General features: G+C 48.3%; 1 protein-coding gene across 1 annotated transcript in view; it reads right to left on the bottom strand.

Annotated features, from left to right (window-relative positions):
* APMAP (adipocyte plasma membrane associated protein) overlaps nt 1-20,280 on the bottom strand; it is a 28,762-nt gene that overhangs the window by 3,893 nt on the left and 4,589 nt on the right. The window contains exons 2-8 of the mRNA XM_060078650.1: nt 16,385-16,501; nt 11,729-11,844; nt 4,127-4,219; nt 2,702-2,818; nt 1,414-1,588; nt 705-839; nt 93-285 (exon numbers count right to left, since the gene is read on the bottom strand). Coding sequence (XP_059934633.1) covers nt 93-285; nt 705-839; nt 1,414-1,588; nt 2,702-2,818; nt 4,127-4,219; nt 11,729-11,844; nt 16,385-16,501 — 946 coding nt within the window. The remainder of the gene's footprint in view (nt 1-92; nt 286-704; nt 840-1,413; nt 1,589-2,701; nt 2,819-4,126; nt 4,220-11,728; nt 11,845-16,384; nt 16,502-20,280) is intronic.

Here is a 20,280-nt window from a genome sequence, read left to right as displayed (position 1 = left end):
CTAGAATTTTCAGAGCTTCCATAAAGGTCAAAAAACCCGTAATTAGATGCATTTTCATTTTGTTTTTTGAAATTAATCGCTCTCATAGTTACCTTAAAAATCATTCTTTTAAGATACGGTCTCTCGGATAAGAAATCCAACATGGAAAACCCAGGACTGGAGCGAATGGCCGACATGCCGACCCAGTAACCCCCGGAGCCGCTGGCTCGGATGTTGTCTGGGAATCCAGGCAAGTTCTCCACAAACAGGTCGGCCCCTCCCTTCATCAGGCCAGACACGTAGAACCTGAAAGATTCGCCCAAGCAGGCAGTGAGCGGCAGCCCCCCAACTGAAGGAAAGATTTTAGCCGAGCACCAAATTGGTCTTGGTCCCAATAACCGAATGGACACAACTGTAAACCCGTCCATCATGAACGCTGGCACGGCTGCTCCAAGAAGCCCTCAGAGCCCTGGGCCCACCCCGCGAGAAGCAGGTGCGGGAAGCAGGGCCGGACCAGGCCCACCAGCAGGGAAAAGGGCCGGGATCGCGGTCAGCATTCCATCAAGACTCTCCCAGCCCTTAACACGCAAGAAGGCTGAGGAAGGCAGAGGGAAGGTGACTCTCTCATCACACAGGACAGGCACCCGCTGCGTCCCAGGCTCTGAGCTGACACCTCACAGCCGCCCAGCCCACAGCTCGGTGGACCTGGCACCAGGCTCACGCACCTCCTGATCCTCGCCATGGTTAATTCTGCCACCAGGACAAAGTCCTCCGCAGGAGAGAGCTGTACCCCGTTGGGGAACCGCAAGTGGTCCAGCAAAACCTTCACCTCCTTGGTCTCGGTGTCGTACTCCAGCAGGCTGCGGGCGCCAACAGCAGAGGTCACACGGGGTGTCTGGGGGCCCCTGCTGGGCTGGAGCCCTGCTTCCGGTCTGGGCCCTCGGGCCAGGGCCTATGGAGGGGGCCTCGTCCTCCAAGGGAGTAGCAGGGCCCCCATCCTCCGCTCAGACCAGTTCCAGGCTGGCCCTGCAGGCCCATCCCTGTCCGGGGCAGACCCAGGCACCCTCCTCCAGACAAGCCCACGGTCAGCTCTCTCGCTGACCTGAGCACTGGTTCAGCACCAGGGAGGGCCACCATGGCTGCAGCCTCACAGGAGTCCCCTTCAGAGGTCGCCTGTGAGGTCTCCCCCGGCTGCGAGACCACACCCTCAGACAGCCTGGCCATTCTACCTTCATTTCTCCAAAGAACAAAGTGAGAACATCTCGCTGTTTCACTGTGTCCGCCCCCTGTTTCCAGGAGACAGTAAGATCCTCCCTTAAAAGCTGAGTACTATGCTCAGAAACACCCCAACAACTCTTGGAAGTAATAAGCTCTGCGAAGTCACCCTGCCTGTCTACGGCCTCCCTGAGGAGAAGACCCAGAAGGAACACTCACCGGCCATCATCCGTCCCCTCCATCACCAGCAGCAGATAATCTCGTCTTTGCCATTTGCTGCTAGAATCCGTAAAATAAATCTTCCTCCCGTCCCGAGTCACTGTAAGATCGTTCACGAAGGACATTTTCCTCCCCTCAATGGGTGTCTCGGAGGACAGCAGCAGTTTTACTTCACCTGAGGGAAGGGGCGGGGGGGGGGGAGGAAAGAAGGGAAGGAAGAAAGAAGACAGAAGTGGGGGAGACTTGCTTGTTTCTAAGAACGTGTAACTCAATACTTTCAAAATATCCATCGGCCTAACTGATTTACAAGGAAAAACTAAATGAGCTTCTCCGTGTCCTGACAGAAGATTTATTCCTTCTTACAGTAAAAATCAGCGTTTTCCTTTCTTTCTATTAGGTGATGAATTTTTTTAGACCAGCTCCACTAAAGGCAGAATCCCCCCTCTAAGGATGAGGAACTCCTTTTATCAAGACCAACTGACTTAAAAATCTGGTAAGAATCTTAGGCTAAAAAGGCAATTTTCTGTTTGTCCGCTTGAGAGAAATATAGAATGTTCACCTCATCTGCTTTTAAATTTAAAAAGCAGGAATCGTAGTAAATCTTTTTAGATTGTAGCACAAACGTTCAAGGAGCGCTCAGAGCCTCCCACATGTAATCCCATTTGAACCCCCCACAACTATCCCACAAGGCAGGCACTCCCGTCATCCCTGCCCCGTGGGTGAGGAAAGCAGGCACAGAGAGGCTGAGTAACTCTCACACAGCCAGCACCCAGCAGAGCGGGGGCCGCCCGGGGGCCACGATGGCAACCCCTCCCTCAGCGTGAACCTCCCGCTGAAGCGCATACAGCAATGTTGTAGCACTGATCGAGGTGACATCGTGCTCAGTCAGGGGAGAGAAAGAGGAGAAGGAGCTGGAGGAAGGAAAAGACAGAGAGGCAGAAAACAAACAGCAAGACCAGATGCAGAGAAATACACAGAGAAGTAAAGATAGGAAGAGGAGCCTAACATCCTCAAAATGAGTCCTTCTGAGATCCTGTGGCTCAAACACAAAGGCCAGGGGAAAGGAGGGAATGGGCCAGAAGCAGGCATAAGTGAGGAGCCACACGGTGTGAATACTGGCTGGTATCTGCAGGGAATATTTTCAGTTCCATTCAGTGAGTAAGAAAAACATCAGCGTCTCCAGTAGACTGTACTGAACAAATTCTACTAAATCCATTTATAAATAAATGCACATATTGTTTAAAAGATCGGTAATCATCATAGAAGGAAACAAGTTACTGTCACTTACGTTTCCAGGGATTTACTTCAAATAGCCCTTTGTATGCATCAGCCACAAAAAGGGTCCCGTTGGGCCCGGCCCGGATGCCCAGGGGTCTCCCACAAGCAGGCTCATCATCTCGGGTTTCTAGGGAAACAGACAGACAGGAATCAGTGGTTGGTCCAAGATTTGTGGCCCCTCAGTGTCCAAACAGCTCCTCCACCCCGTCCTAAACCTGCATCACGCTGCAGAGAACAAAACAGACCATGGCATCAGAGACAGACTCGGCCCTCTGTGTTCCAGCCCCCCTAGAGTTTAGGACAATTGTCCAGCATGTCTAGAGGGACCACCCGAGAATCTGGATGTGGACATAAGGACAGCAACTGATACCCAAGAAGCAAGTTCACATCAGCATCCTGAGACTCAAACAGTTAACTCAGGGACGTCAGCAGACACAGGCCCCACTCCCAAATCCCACCGAACCTCAGGAGTGGGATTTAAGCCCAACAGCTGGACCTGAATGCTGTGCCCATCCAGGGACATGGCAGGGTCCCTCCACCCGTCATAAAGGGAAAGCTCCTATTTTACTGCTTAGATCCATTCTCCTGTTCTACTAACTATACTCTTTTTAAACCTGTGGCAGAGCATATTTATTGCTGGGCACTCACTGCAGGGCACTTATCACAGAGTGCTTACTGCAGGGTGCTTACTGCAGGGCACTTACTATAGGGTGCTTACCACAGGGTGTTTACTGCAGTGTGCTTACTATAGGGTGCTCACAGCAGGGTGTGCTCCTCAAGGTGTATATATACTGCAGGGCACTTACTGCAGAGGCACTTATAGGCAAAATACAGAGTGGGAAAAAGCAGGTTAAATATCCAAATGTAGAGTATGAGTCCCTCACATAAAACCATGTGTGGGTGTGAGTATCCATGAACAGAAAGAAATCTGAAAAGTTATTCATTAAATTGTTAACAGTTACACCTGAGAAGACTCTCTGAGGTGATTTTTACTTTCTTCTCCGCATTTTTTGCATTTCCATAAAAATGCATCATTTTTAGAAAAACATTCTAGCTCTTAAAAAAAGATAACAAATAAGTCTGGAAGCTACCAGTTTTTAAACAGTGAGTTTCTAAAAGCTGAGCGACCTAAGGGTATTTCACTCTGGATGCAGGGCTGAGGTTCCTGAGGGGCTAGTGCAGGAATGCGCTCCAGCATGTGAGGAACAAAGCCCAGCACCTCCTGCAGCAGCTCTGGGGCGTGGGGGCCCGGCAGGGCCACGGCCACAGCTGGATGGGAAACTGCAAGCACAGGTGGCAAATGAGGAGCCCAGGCAGCCTCTAGCTGGGCCGTCAGGCTCTCCTCCTCCAAGGACCCAACTTCTGGGGAACACAGCTCCTCCTGGCACCCTCCTGGGTGCCTGGAAGAGACACACGTCAGGGGTCACTGACTTACTGCATGGGCCTGAGCCAAACCGGGCGATGGTCTCTACTTCACCGTTTTCAAGTTTTACGACTCGGCCATCTGCTGTACCAGTGAACATTACATCTGTTTAAAGACAGGAGGGAATAAGGGTATTACTGGGTTAGCCTAAGGACTGTGCTCTCACAACCTTCTGCAACAGAGGCGGCCAGTCTGCTTTTTATCTCCAGAGAGGAAATGGCAGTTTTGAAGATGAAGGCAAGTGGTGTCTGGGGACAAAAGTCTTAACACGTGCAGCGATAAACCCCACGGGGGCCTCAGAACCAGCATGGCCGTGACCCTGAGGCTGGATCCAGGGCACAGCAGACACCAGTCAGGGATAAAAACAGGATTTTCTACCCTCAAAGAAGCGGGGACCCTCGGGCTGACACTCAGCACTCAGGGCTGTTCACGTCTGCTTCATGTCAGTGTCTGCTGCTGAAGCCGATTACACCCAACCAAAGGGAAAGAACTGCTAGGAAGGCCCTCGGTGTAAAATTAAGTGCTCACTTCAGCAGCACATACACTAGAACTGGAACCACAAAGATGATGTGCAAATTCATGAAATGCTCCATATTTTTAAATGTATACTGCAAACTCTAGGGCAACCACTAAAAAAAGTTTTTAAAATAAGTATAACTGATATGTGAAGAAAGGAGAGAAAATAGAATCATAAATGTTCAGCTGAAACTACAAAGTCAGAAGGAGAGTGGAAGAGAAAATAAGAAATAAAAAAACAAAGGCAATGAATAGAAAACAGTAACAAATATGGGAGATAGAAATCCAACTACAGTTAACCCTTGAACAACCTGGGAGTTAGGGGTGTCAACCCTGCGCACAGTCGAAAGTCTGTGTATAACTTTATGGTCAGCCCTCACATCCTCCAGGTCCTGCATTCAGGAGGTTCTGTATCGCAAGGTTCTGCACCCGTGGATTTAAGCAACTGTGGATCAAGTAGTGCTGCAGAATGTATTTATTGGAAAAAAATCCATGTGTAAGTGGACCCACGCAGTTCAAACCCGACTTGTTCAAGGGTCAACTGTATATCAATTATCATTTTCAACATCAATGGTATAAAAACCCCAATTAAAAAAGAGACTGTCAGAGTGTATCAAAAAACAAGACCCACCTATATGCAGTCTACAAGAAACCCTCTTTAGATATACAGACACATACAGATTAAAAATGAAGGGACAGAGAAAGATATACTACACTAACACTAATCAAAAGAAAGCTGGAGTAGTTCTATTAACCTCAGAGCAGTTGCAGACCTAGGAACACAATCAGGGATAAAGAAGGCCTCCACGTAATGACAAAGGGTCAACTGTAGAGAAGACATAACAGTCCTTAACATGTATGTGCCTAAAAAGAATCATCAAGATACATGAGGCAAAACTGACAGAACTGAAAGGAAGCAGAAGAATCCATGATTAGGGGAGGAGACCTCAGCATACCTCTCTCAGAAATGGACAGATACTGATGGACAACAAGGTCTGACTGTACAGCACAGGGAACTATATTCAATGTCCTGGGATAAGCCATAATGAAAAAGAATATGAAAAAGAACGTATACATATGTGTAACTGAGTCACTTGGCTGTACAGCAGAAATTAACACAACACTGAAAATCAGCTATACTTCGATATAAAAAAAATAAAAATAAAAAAGAAATGGAAAGATTCTGCAGACAGAAAATTAGTAAAGACACAGTTGAACTCAACAGCATCACTGATTAACTGGATATCAACTACCTCATCCAAACAACAGCAGAATATATATTTTTCTCAAGTTCACATGGAACATTCACCAAGACAGACCATATTCAGGGCCACAACACACACCTTAACAAATTTAAAAGAATAAAAATCATACAACGTCTGCTCTCAGACCAATATGAAATTAAACTAGAAATCAATAACAGAAAGAGAGATGGAAAATCACAAAATACTTGGAGATTAAACAACGTGCACTTCTAAATAACACATAATTCAAAGAAGAAACCTCAAGAGAAATTAGAAAACATTTTGAACAAAATGAAAATACAACTTATCAAAATTTTCTGGCTTCAGAGAAAGCAGTGCTTAGAAAGAAAGTTGTAGCATCAAAGGCATATATTAGAAAAGAAAAAAGACCTAAAATCAATCATCTAAGCTTCCATCTTAGGAAACTACAAATAGAAGAGCAAATGAAACCCCAGGTAAGCAGAAGAAAGAAATAATAAAAATTAGAGCAGATATCAATGAAATTGAAAACAGGAAATCAATAGAGAAAAATCACCAAAACAAAAGCTGGTTCTTTGAAAAGATCAATAAGATACTGGGTTGGCCCAAAAGTTCATTTGGGTTTTTCCGTAAGATGCTACAGAAAACCCAAACACACTTTTTGGCCAACCCAATAAATAATCCTCTAGCCAGGCTAACAAAAAAGAGAAAAGATAGAAATTACCAATATCAGAAATGAAAGCGGGAACATCACTATAGACCCCATGGACATTAAAAGGATAATAAAGGAACACTATGAACAACCCTATGTCCACAAATTTGATAATGCAGATGAAATGGTCCAATCCCTTGAAAGACACAATCTGCCAAAACTCACACAAGAAGAAAAGAGACAATTTGAATAGGTCTGTATCTATTGAGGAAATGAATCAATAATTAATAACCTTCCAAAACAGTACCAGGCTGAGATGGGTTCACTGATGAATTCTACTAAACATTTAAGGAAGAAATGATACCAATTTTCTATAATCTCTTCCAGAAAACAGAAGCAGAGGAAATACTTCTTAACTCATTCTATGAAGCCAGCATCACCCTAATACCAAACCCAGAAAAAGTCATTTCAAGAAAACTACAGACCGGACTTCCCTGGTGGCGCAGTGGTTAAGAATTTGCCTGCCAATGCAGGGGACACGGGTTCGAGCCCTGGTCCAGGAAGATCCCACGTGCTGCGGAGCAACTAAGCCCGTGCGTCACAACTACTGAGCCTGTGCTCTAGAGCTCGCGAGCCACAACTACTGAGCCCGCGTGCCACAACTACTGAAGCCCGCGCACCGCAACAAGAGAAGCCACCGCAATGAGAAGCCCGCGCACTGCAATGAAGAGTAGCCCCCGCTCGCCGCAACTAGAGAAAGCCCTCGCGCAGCAACGAAGACCCAACGCAGCCAAAGATAAATTAATAAAAATAAATTTAAAAAAAAAGAAAACTACAGACCAACATCTCTCATGTACAAAGATGCAAAAATCCTCAAGAAAATATTAGCAAGTCAAATCCAACAATGTATAAAAAGAATTATACACCCCAACCAAGTGGGATTTATCCCAAGTACACGAGGCTAGTTTAGCATTTGAAAATCGGTTAAGTAATCCACAATATCAACAGACTAAAGAAAAACTACATGAACATATCAATAGATGCAGACAAAGCATTGACAAAAACCCAACACTCATTTCATGATAAAAACTTTTAGCAAATTAGGAGTCGAGGGGAACTTCCTTCCCTTGATAAAGAATATCTACAAAAAACCTACAGTTAACAGCGTACTTAATGGTGAAAACTAGACGCTTTCCCACGAAAATCAGGAACAAAGCAAGGATGTCTGCTCTCACCACTCCTTTACAATACTGGACTGAAAGTTCTAGCTAAAGCAGTAAGACCAGAAAAGGACATAAAAGGTATACTTACTGGGAAGGAGGAAATAAATCTACCTTCACTTGTAGATGACATGATTGTCTATGTCGAAAATCCCAAAGGATCAACAACAACAAAAAAAACTCCTGGAACTAATAAGCAATTATAGCAAGGTTGCAGGATACAAAGATAATATACAGAAGTCAATCAGTTTGCTACAAACCAGCAATGAACAAGTGAAATTTGAAATTAAAATCAGAATACCTTTTACACTAGCTTCCAAAAGAATGAAGTATTTGGTTTAGATATAACAAAATATGTACAAGATCTAGATGAGGAAAACCATGGAACTCTGATAACAGAAATCAAAGAACTAAATAAAAGGAGAGATACTCCATGTTCATGGACTGGAAGATTCAACATTGTCAAGAGGTTCTTCCCAACTTGATCTATAGATTCAAAGCAATCCCAAGCAGCTATTTTGTAGATATCCACAAAATGATTCTAATGCTTATATGGAGAAGCAAAAGATCCAGAATAGCCAACAGAAAAAGCTGGAGGACTGACACTACCTGACTTCAAGACTTACCATAAAGCTACCATAATGAAGGCAGTGTGGTAATAGCAAAAGAAGAGACAAATAGATCAAAGTAACAGAATACAGAGCCCAGAAATAGATCCACAACTCATCTCTAACAAAGAAGCAGAGGCAATATAATGAGGTATAGATGGTCTCTTCAACAAATGTTGCTGGAACAACTGGACATTCACCTGCAAAAAGATGAACCTACACACAGACCTTACACCCTTCACAAAAATTAACTCAAAATGGATCACAGACCTAGATCAAGTAAAACACAAAACTACAAAACTCCTAGAAGATAAAAAAGGAGAAAACTTAGTTGACTTTGGGTGTGGTGATGACATTTTAAATATAACACCAAAGACATGATCCATGAAAGAAAGAATTGATAAGCTGGACACTTCATTAAAACTAAAAACTTCTGCTCTGAGAAAGACACCATCTAGAGAATAAAAAGACAAGCCACAGACTGAGAGAAAATATCTGCAAATGATGCATCTGATAAAGAACTTGTATCCAAAATATATGAAGAACTCTTAAAACTCAACAATAAGAAAATGAACAATCCAATTTTAAAAATATCCCAAAGACTTAAAGAGGCACCTCACCACAGAAGATATACAGATGGCAAATAAGCACATGAAAAGATGCTCCACATCATATGTCAGCAGGAAATTGCAAATTAAAACAGCCATGAGGGCCTCCCTGGTGGCGCAGGTGGTTGGGAGTCCGCCTGCCGATGCAGGGGATGCGGGTTCGTGCCCCGGTCTGGGAGGATCCCATGTGCCGCGGGGCGGCTGGGCCCGTGAGCCATGGCCGCTGGGCCTGCGCGTCCGGAGCCTGTGCTCCGCGGCGGGGGAGGCCGCAGCGGTGAGAGGCCCGCATACCGCAAAAAAAAAAAAAAAAAAAAAAAACAGCCATGAGATACCACTTCACACCTATTAAAATGGCCAAAAGCCAGAACACTGACAACACCAAATGCTGGCGAGGATGTGGAGCAAAAGGAACTCTCATTCATTGCTCGGGGGTAATAAAAAATGGTACAGCCACCTTGAAAGACAGTTTGGCAGTTTCTTATGAAACTAAATATACTCTTATTATATGATCCAGCAATTATTTTGGTATTTGCCCAAATGAACTGAAAACTTAAGTCCACGAAATAATTTGCACACAGATGTTTACAGCAGGTTTATTTATAATTTCCAAACCTTGGAGGCAACCAAAATGTCCTCCAGTAGGTGAATGGAAAAATAAATTATGCTACATCCAGACAATGGAATATTATTCAGCAATAAAAAGGAATGAGCTATAAAGCCATGAAAAGACATGGAGGAACCTTAAATGCGTATCAGCAAGTGAAAGAAGTCAATCTGAAAAGACTATATGCTGTATAATTCTAACTCTAAGACATTTGGAAAAGGCAAAACTAAGGAGACAGGAAACAGATCAGTGGTTGCCAGAGGCTGGGGGCAGAGAGGGATGAAGAGGTGGAGCACAGAGGATTTATGCAGAGGCAGTAAACATTCTCTGTATGATACTATAATGATGGATGCATGTCACTAAACATTTGTCCAGACCCATAGAACGTACACACCAAGAGTGAACCCTAACGTAAACTGTGGAATCTGGTGATGATGATGTGTCAATGGAGGGTCATCAATTATAACAAATGTACCATCTTATGGGAGATGTTAATAACGGGGCAAGGGGCTTCCCTGGTGGCACAGTGGTTAAGAATCCGCCTGCCAATGCACAGGACACAGTGTTCAGGACACTGGTCCAGGAAGATCCCACATGCCGCGGAGCAACTAAGCCCGTGCGCCACAACTTGAGCCTGCGCTCTAGAGCCTGCGCGCCACAACGACTGAGCCTGCGTGCTACAACTACTGAAGCCCCTGCGCCTAGAGCCCGTGCTCCACAAGAGAAGCCACTGGGATGAGAAGCCCACATACCGTACGAAGAGTAGCCCCCGCTCAACGCAACTAGAGAAAGCCCGCGCACAGCAACCGAAGACCCAATGCAGCCAAAAATAAACAAATAAAATAAATTTTTAAAAGCAATAATAATGGGGCAAGTAGGGGGTAGGGGATATACGGTAAATCTCTGTACCTTCCCCTCAATTTTGCTGTGACTGCAAAACTGCTCTAAAACGTAAAGTCTATTTAAAAAATTAAAGGATGTTCATTGGCACCTCCTGAGGCTGGTGCCTCCCTCCACTGTCAGCAGCAGTGGGTCCCCGGGGCCTTTGTGCGGTTCACACCTGCAGGGGGTAACCAGGAACATCACCAAAGGACGAGCAGCTCCTTTAAGAGAGAAAAGGGAGGCGTGATGACAGAGCAAGATGAGGCATCAGGCCAAGTAGAAAAGACAAGAAAAGCATCCTCTGAGAGATTTTTTTTTAAAATCACTGTAACTCCTCAAAGTTCCAGTTTTAAATGTCAATACTGGCTTTTTTTTTAACCCAAAACACAAAATCTGTGAAATTAATAAACATCAAAATCTTTTTAAGAGAAACATGAAGCTCTATCACGAAGTGCCCATCCCTCCTGAACAATTCTGACTTTGCCGAAGAGCAACCACCAACTGCAGAAACATCCAGTCCTCGGGCCAGCCCAACAGTAGGGCTGGGAAAGAGGGGCTGGTCCACAGCAACAGAGGTGGAGGCGTGGGCCTGACAGGCCTTCGGAAGGAAACAGAAGCACACTGGCCGCCCATGCCCACAGCCGTTCCCCCGTGCTTTGGAAAGACGGCCAGTGAGCAGAGGTAAGAAGTGGCTGGGAAATCCTCACATCTCAACCCTCGGCAACCTTTTCATTAACTATATTTTTTGACTCCTGAGCTTAATTCTCATTCTAACAGACAGAAAAGACCTGTTCCAGGTTGCTACAGACTCAAGAATTAGAACCAGACCCTATTCCAGTTCTTAGGTTTGGGCAAGTTTGAAGCAGATGGTTACCCTTAAATGTAGCCACCAAAGTGAGCTTTAAAAAAAAAGTGGAAATATTGAGAATACTTCCTGTTTCTTTCAAAAATGAAATCGACACAAAGACAATCTGTGCTAGGAACGTCCTATCAAGTAACACCTACCCAATGTGATAAGTGAACCGAACACCAATGTTTGTCCACATTTTTTCCTTTCTCCTTTCATTTTAAAGGGTCCAACAGTTTGAGCAGAATAAAATGCTTCACAGACATGAACTCAAAATCACCCAGCACTAAAATGGCCTGCAACTTGGAGAGGTGAGAGGCTCCCGCCAGGGCATCTGGTAGACAAACACGCGCACGACCGCAGCCAAGAAGGCTGCCCGGGGCTCCCCACGGAGCTGCCCCCACAGGACCCCACTCAGGCAACAGACAGCGCCAAGTCCCAGGGGTCTACTTACCCCCGATATGTGCTATGGACTCTGGCCCAACAAGCTGATTTTCAAAAAGCCTTTCCGCCTGTCGTAACTTCGTATTTGGTTGCAGGACACCAAGCAAGAGCGGGGGTTCTTTGAAGCTGTAAAATAACGCAATTATAGGGATTTGTCTATAAAAGTACATGAAGAAAGTATTTACGGAGGACCTACAAGGACCTACACGCATAACTCCCCATTCTTTGACAAAGCGCACATGTTCCAATAACATCCTTAGTTGCCAGAAGCACAAGTTAAGAAAAAGAACTTCCTGGGATATCAGGAAAGGTCACAGCACAAAAGAGAACTGAGAACGTAAGCGTGGCTGATGCGAAAACTCCGCACGCGCAGCCACCCGAGGCCACCGGGCCTCCGCCCACCCATCCAACCTGCTCCACCCTACGGTTCACACACCCAGGCCTTTATTCTCCCCCGGGCTGCCAGGCCATCCGGGTCCAGCTGAGACAGAGGGAGCAGAGTGGACATTTCACAGTGACAGCCTCACCCCCCGCTCCAGAGGGGACAGAAGACGGCTGGGCCTGGCGCCACAGCCCCAGCGTCCGCACACACGCACCTGTCTCCCGCCTGTCACTCTCGGGGGCCCCCCAGCTCCCTCTGGCCTGGACCCCTCCCCGCACGCAGAAGCAGCCCCAGGAGCTCTCCCCTCTCCATCCACAGGCAAATACGCCATTTCTCCCAACCCGTCAGCAACTCCTGCTGATGCCACCTGTACACGTCAGGTCCTCTGCTGCCAGCCTGCTCCACGCCACCATCTTCCCTCCCCACCTCCTCCCTGGTCCCCCCAAGTCTGCTCGCAACCCAGCAGCCCACCTGCACCTTGGGAAACACAGTCAGATCACGGCATCCGCCCCTCAAACCCCTGCAACGGGCCCTCTCCCCCGGAGCCAAGGTCTTCCATGAGCTCCTCGCCCTCGAGTCCGGCCACAGCCCCCTCTCCTCCCCTCACTCTGCCAGCAGGTCCCTGAGGGCACCAGGCACCTCCCATCCTAAGCCTGCTGCCTCCTGCCCATCACCTTCTCAGTGAAGCCTCTTCCCACCACCCAATTCAGCGTCCAACGCCGCCCCCAGAAGCACAGACCCCACCCCACTCGACTTTGTTGGCAGCACTTTTCAGCTCTCACTTCTCTATGTCGACTGTGTGTCCCCACAAGAACACATGAGATCAGGGATTTGTTGTGTTTTTTCCCTGTTGTATCCTGAACACCTGGCACCCAGGAGGCTCCCGGGGAGTACCGTGGGAGAGAGGGAGGAAGGGGGGAGAGCTCCCACTTCCCGCCCCCTTCGCCCACCAGAGTGGGACGACCAAGGCGGGGTGGGTGGCTGGGGGGTGATGATGTGGGAACTCTCCACCCCCATCCCCCTCCAGGCAGAATTCTTCACTCCCCTCCGCCCCCTACTCAAGACACAGCACAACTCCCCCCAGATTGAATCCCCCCGCTTCACCCTCTGCTGCCTTCCAATTATGGCTTTCTACCTGCTTTTCAAAAACACACTCTTGGGTTAACTAAGGAGTTTTATTTCCAAAAGGGGAGAGCAGGACCATGACCTGCAACACATCTGGGTTCAAACTCTGCCTGGGAAGGTCACACCTCCCGAGGTGCAGGTACATGTGTAAACAGAACAACAGATGACCACACAGAGCAGGGGGAGGGGAGCCTCCCCTGAGACTCAAGCTCCCTCTGCCCACGTGGACGCTGCCGGTTTCCCTATACTCAGGAAGTCCTCAGGGAACGGCTGCAGCATCAAACTAGTCAGTGTATCAGGCGCTGTCCCTGCCCCCAAGGAGCCTGAGCAATCTCCACGGGGAGAGAAGAAAACATAGGAGAAAATGCAAAGGACATGCAAAAAGGGTCCCCAGGCCCGCTACTGGGCGCAGAAGCATCAGGGAACAGCAGCCCAGGAGGCCCAGCCCAGCGCCTCGGCCGGCCCAAGTCCCATGGACTCGCATTAACTCGTTAATTGTTAACTCCTATTCACTCGTGCTACTCCCCCTAACTTCAGTCACCACTTATGCTGTTTCCAATTTTATCCTGTTTCTCCCCATGGTTCCATCTGATCAGGATCACTCTTTAGTCTTCCTTCTGAGGTGGAACTGAGGAAATGCTCCCCCCACGACTGTGAGCTGTGAATGTGTCTCACAAGCATGTGGCCAGGACACGGCCCATGGGCCCCAATTCAGCAGTGGTCACCGCAGCCTCCACCCACCATTTTCTGGAAGGACTCAGCTTCCATCCAGAAAGGAACAGAAACATTATTTTTCATAAAAGGATAGGACTGTTTCTGCCATATTTAAACCATATTTTTCAGTTACTGTAAAATTTAACAGAAAAAACAGTTTTAAAGAAGAGATTTTTGTGGCTATGATTTAAAAAACCAACAGGAATAGTAATTCTTCTAGCAACTGAAAGCTATTACCATTACTGTCAAAAGTATGCATTTTATTAGCAGAGTGAAACTGTAAAACTCAAAGATAATAAACAAATAGTAGCAACAAAGTGCTACAGGTGGTCAGGGATGTGAGGAGCACATAGAAAACACAGAAAATAAAACTCAGGCAAGGCCCACGGGAGACCTGCAGGGGAAGGAGAGAGACAGTGTCCCATGCCCCCTGACCCCTTGGGGAGGGAGACACGCTGGGGTCCTCGGAGATGCCCAGGAAACCTTTGAGCCACCCCACCCCTCTGGTTCCACGAGCGGACGCTCCTGTGCAGTGAGGACCACTGAGCTGACGCACGTTTCCTGCGCCCATGCCAACCACAGGTGACCACACCGCTGTGCTCCCATCTCTCCACATGTAAAATGTATCCTGGCGTACACTGGGCAACACCCTCCAGGAATCGGGATGTCACGTATGTCGTGTCCATTAGTCCCCAACCTTCCTAACAAAGAAAAGAAGGCTGCCCTGCACAGCAGGATCTGGCCGAGTCTGGCAGCCTTCCCGGTGACCCTGCTCCCTAAGGACTGCCACCAACTGCATAACAAGCCACGCTGGAAGGGTCGCCCCTGGTCTCGTGCCCTCTGGGTCTGTCTGTCCTCTGTTTTCCTGCATCCCCTGCAGACAGAGCCCCCAGGGCACCTCCGCCAGCCGAGCCCCACCAGCCCTGAGACTGCACCGCTCGCCCTCGTCGGTGGGTCTCCCCCTTCCTTGTTCATTTTGCTCTGAAGGGAGTTTTACAAAAGTCCTGTTTGCTGCTGTTATCAGCACTTTCCCCAAACCCCCGATCGTTCCCGTTCTCACCATCTGCCGGCCTCCTGCCTTCGTTCTGGCTTTAGGGGCCCACGCCCCCAATGCGGGAGCCAGTCATTCCCTACCTCTGAGCCCAGGAGAGGCCCGCCAGCCACACCGCTTTCTCTGGGTTCCTCCTCACCCGGCACACCTACTCCACAGACAGGGCTCACGCTGCACAACCTCAAAGCCTTCCTGACCTCGCTCCCCCCCAGGCTGTCAGGACTCCACACCTCCTTTCCCCGGATTTCTTCACCACGCTGCACGATAAAGGACCTCCACTGAGATCACGGGTCTTCGGTCATGGAAGCTCGAACCCTCCCAGTCCCCCAGATGCCGGATGCTCACCTGGTCCCCGCTGCCTCCTCTCTCCAAGGCCAGCTCCCCAGCCCAGGTGTGGATCCCCAGCTGTGAACACAATTCATGCTCCTGCCTGGCCAACTGGATTATCCAGAAAGGCCCAGGCAGTTTGCATTTGGGGCAGGCTTAGCCGCATCCTTCTACACAGTGAGGGGGTCGGCAGGAGGGAGCCCCTTGGAGAGGACGCCCAACACACCACACACTATGAAGCCTCAACTCTCACTCACAGACCACCAACGTGTTATTCAGTTGTACCTGTTAGATTCTCTCTATACTGAAACAGGGTTCTTATCTGAAGCTTTTAAGTCTTACATGAACTCACTCATAGTAAACTGCAGACAGCCTCATCACCCTGGGCGGTTCTGAGGGGAAACAGGAACTTACTGAACCACACTGCACGGCCCTTGATGTCATAAATAATCACACCAAGAGGAGCCTGAATCTGCGTGACTGTAATTACAAATGTGAATACATTCACAAGACCCTGAGGTGTATGCTATTTTTTCAAGTTATAACGGACTGCATTACCCACAGATCCCCACTGATATAGGGTAACTTAGGAAAAACAGAACAGTAATTACAAGGTTTACTAAAAATCAGCTACTTATAAATCCTTATTCCAGCAAACATATTTGTGGCTGCTGAACAAATAGCACTTATCAATAAAAAAAAAAAAATCAGTTACTTAAAAAATGTAAAGCAGGCAACTTGAACTTAACCTTCGTTTATGTGTGCTTTTGACACTTCAAATGAATTCAGGTTAATCATCTCTAATACTTAAGCTTCTCTTGTTTGGGATTTTTCTGGTTTTTAATTTTGCTTTGTAAAGTTTTGTTTTTGAAACAGTAACATGGATAACACTGTACAACATCTAACTTAACATGAAACACAGGCACTAAAGAAATCACAGATCTCTATTTCCCATAATAACCTACCTTTCAGAGCAGGTGGGTTTATCAGTCGAGAAGTCATTTCAGCCCGTTTACTATATTTTGTCAAGCAGCACCCCCAGCCCCCCAAGTTGTGCAGCAGCTCACCTGAGAGGCTGTGGGTCTATGGGAGAGTCCAGCAGCATCATGGCACCAAGCAGGGGGACGGTGAGGAACACAGCCAGCATCAGGAAGGTGGCTCGGAACACTCTGCCGCTGAAGGAGCTGCCAGAGACAAAGCACAGGAAGGCACTGGGCAGGGCTCAGGCGGACTGGCCGCAGTCTCGGCCCTCTGGGCAGGGGCAGCCCTCCCGCCTGGCCTGCCCGCCACCACCTCCATGTCAGTGACTAAAGGTCAGCACTGTGCACTCCATGCCCTTGCTCCTTTGTTAACCTTTCAGCGTGTGGGACACTCTTCTCGGTTATTTCCAAGGTAGTCTGCTAGGCTGTATCTTGGATCCTCTAGCAGAGGTTAAAAGTGGGCAAACCCAAAGAACTGATGGGCACAAAGTGACAGAGGAGAGAGTGGCGCTGAGGCCAGGAGCCACCCTCATCCACGGGGAAGACAGCATCTCTCAGCCGCCACCTCTGGCCGCCTGGACTCAAAGAAGCAACGCTCAGAGACAAACTCAAGAAGGAAATAGGGCTTCCCTGGTGGCGCAGTGGTTAAGAATCCGCCTGCCAATGCAGGGGACACAGGTTCGAGCCCTAGTCCGGGAAGATCCCACGTGCCACAGAGCAACTAAGCCCGTGCGCCACAACTACTGAGCCTGCACTCTAGAGCCCACGCGCCACAACGACTGAGCCCACGTGCCAAAACTACTAAAGCCCACGCACCTAGAGCCCGTGCTCTGCAACAAGAGAAGCCACTGCAATGAGAAGCCCACACACCGCAACAGCCCTCCCTCGCCACAACTAGAGAAAGCCCGTGTGCAGCAACGAAGACCCAACACAGCCAAAAATAAATAAAGAAATAAATAAAATTCATTTTTTTTAAAAAAGAAGGAAACAGAAGCAGAACGTCCTGAGCATCCAACCCCAACCATTTTGGGCATTGCACCTCTAAGAGCTCAAGAGGTGACCCCAGCTCTTCTGCCTGGGAGAAGCCTGACAGATACAGACAGTTAGAGAACCTACAAGATCACACCTCCAGGCCATCACTGCGAAAGCCGTGGGGAGACCTGACAGTGCCCTGGGACCTCTAGCGAAGCGTGTGGACACATGACCACGGGGGACTGAAACTCCTCTCCAACACTCTTCACACACATCCTCACTCACCCATGGACCAGGGAGCACGTGAAGCCTCCTGCTAAGAAATAAACTGCCCAGGATCACTGTTTCCTTGCATCATCGTATTCAAATTCACTGAACACCTGCCATCAAGAGTAACTTACAGCAAATTAAAATCATGAGCTCCTAAAGTGGAAAATCTTTTTCTATCAAAAAAAGTTGACTTGAAAAAAATCAGGACTCACACTTAACAAAGCAACTTGACGTGAGGGCAATGTTTCACTTGACTTTTGACAAGATGGTTTCAATGAAGAATGCAGAAATGTGGGGGCCTGGGGGCCAGCCCCAACTGTCCCAACTACAGCCACGCCACTTCAGGTGAGCTGTTGCACCCCGAAGACCACGATTCCCCACTGTGACTCGGGGTTTGCGGCAGAGTAACCTCAAAGTCCTACCCGGGTGGCTCTGAACACTCATGATTTTAATAAGCAAATAAAGCAGAAAACAAATCGTTCTGCTTCTACTGGGGGTAGGTGGAAATGAAAGAATGACACAGTGCCCCCTGCAGACACATGGACAGCAAGCTGAAGTGCTTGCATCCTGCCCTCAGTCTAAACAGGAGGAACAGACTGTCCTTAGAGCTGCCAGGAGGAACGTGGTGGCCCTGCTGATACCTCGGTTTCAGCAAAGTGAGACTGTGCATGACTCTTGAGCCCGAAACTGTGAGAGAATCAACTTGTGTTGTTTACATTACGTGTGTGGTTGCTTGTCATGGCGGCCACAGAAAACTAATACAGTTTTTTTTTAATTTATTTATTTTACTTTATTATTTATTTTTGGCTGCATTGGGTCTTTGCTGCATGCGGGCTTTCTCTAGTTGTGGAGAGCGGGTGCTACTCCTCATTGTGGTGCACGGGCTTCTCGTTGCTGTGGCCTGTCTTTGTTACGGAGCACAGGCTCTAGGCGTGCAGGCTTCAGTAGTTGTGGCATGTAGGCTCAGCAGCTGCGGCTCGCCAGCTCTAGAGCGCAGGCTCAGTAGTTGTGGCACACGGCTTAGTTGTTCCGTGGCATATGGGATCCTCCCGGACCACGGCTCGAACCCGTGTCCCCTGCAGTGGCAGGCGGATTCTTAACCACTGAGCCACCAGGGAAGTCCTAATACAGTTTTCTAATTAAACTAAATCTGTTACCTGGAAGTGGGGCGCTGCTATAACGAATACCTAAAAATGAGGAAGTAGCTCTGGAATCGAGCTGTAGGTGGAGGATCAAAGAATCGTGAGGATCAGGATAGAAAAGGTCTAGATTTCCTCGAACTGACTGTTGTTAGAAACACGGACCTTAAAGACTCTGCTGGCAAGGGCTCAGAACGAAGTGAGAACAGACTGTGAGCTGAAACACGGACACGGAAGGCACTGCTGGTGAGACCTCAGGAGGATGCCAGGACAAGGACCAGACCTGGAGGAAAGCAGACCTTGTCATGCGGCAGCAGAGAGCCGGGCTGACTGTATCCCACAGTGAGGGGGACAGCACACCTGTACCTGATGAGCCGGGACACCTCCAAGCAAACTGAGGTGCACCTGTACCTTCACGCACAGGGGACAGTGCTGACCTTTGACACTTCCCTTTTGCTAATGAGTATCCCACACTGCGCCTATTTTCCCTCTAATAACCTCCAAAAAGCGAGTTTTGTTCCTAACCCCCTTTTCACATGGGGTTGAGGACGCACCCCCAGCAGATGAAACGCCGAGTTGCCAGGCTCCTGGCAGAAGACAGGTGACCAGGAAGGGAAAATCAGGCAACCCCTCCTTCCCAGGCCAGTCTCCAAACCCCATTAGCCTTCTTCTACCATGACTGACTCACGTGGTCAAGGGTACAAGAACAGAGAACATGCAGTGCACACGTGGCACAGATCAGCACTGACCACCAGACACAACAGCAGGCGGGCACGACCTGAGAGGCCTGCGAGGGGCAAGGAGCAAGGGCCCCCAAAAGGGTGATGACAAAGACAGTGAAAACAAGAGGTGCCATGCAACATGCTCAGGAGGGTGACCGGGCGGAACTGGACCGTCTGCTCCAGGACAAGGGAAGCGGATGGGGCACGGTGGCCGGCGCACGGCCCACTGCCAGAAGGACGAGACCGAGGGCCAGGTCTGACCCCAAGCCCACAGTCCCTGCTAGCAACGCCACCTGCCAAGGACAGGAGGAGACGCCTGGACCTGGAGCCTGGAGTAGCGTTTGAAACACTGCACAAGCTGACTGTGTCTGCCCTTCTGGGCGTTGAGGGTAAATGGAGCTACCGGTGTGGCCTCTGTGAGCCTCTCCCTGCGCTCAGCACGACGTGTCCAGCTTCATCCAAGCTGCAGCACGTGTCCGCACCTCCTGCCCTCTGCAGCTCAACACCACCAACGTTTATCCGCTCGTCTGCTAACGGACACTTGGTGGGAGGGGAGACAGGGAGTGATTACTTAATGGGAACAAGGAGTTTCATAGGATGAGGAAAAGTTTTGAAACCACAGTGGTGGTTGCCCAACACTAAACATCACTGGACTGTACACTCTGAGGTGTTTCCCTTTATTTTATGTGAATTTCATCTCAAAAAAAGTTAACGGGTGATGAAAATATTCCTAACTTAGACTGTGATGACTGTTGCAAATCTCTCTGAATAAACTAAAAACCCCTGAATTGGACATTCTAAACTGGTGAATGATGGTGTGTGAATTACATCTCAACAAAGATGTCAAGAAAGTAAACAAAGTCAGTGACCAACTCTGCAA

Source organism: Mesoplodon densirostris, chromosome 16 (assembly GCF_025265405.1).
Source record: "Mesoplodon densirostris isolate mMesDen1 chromosome 16, mMesDen1 primary haplotype, whole genome shotgun sequence".
NCBI classification, from domain to species: domain Eukaryota; kingdom Metazoa; phylum Chordata; class Mammalia; order Artiodactyla; family Ziphiidae; genus Mesoplodon; species Mesoplodon densirostris.
Note: the sequence above shows the minus strand (reverse complement) of the source record. Positions and strands in the feature narration are given on the sequence as shown.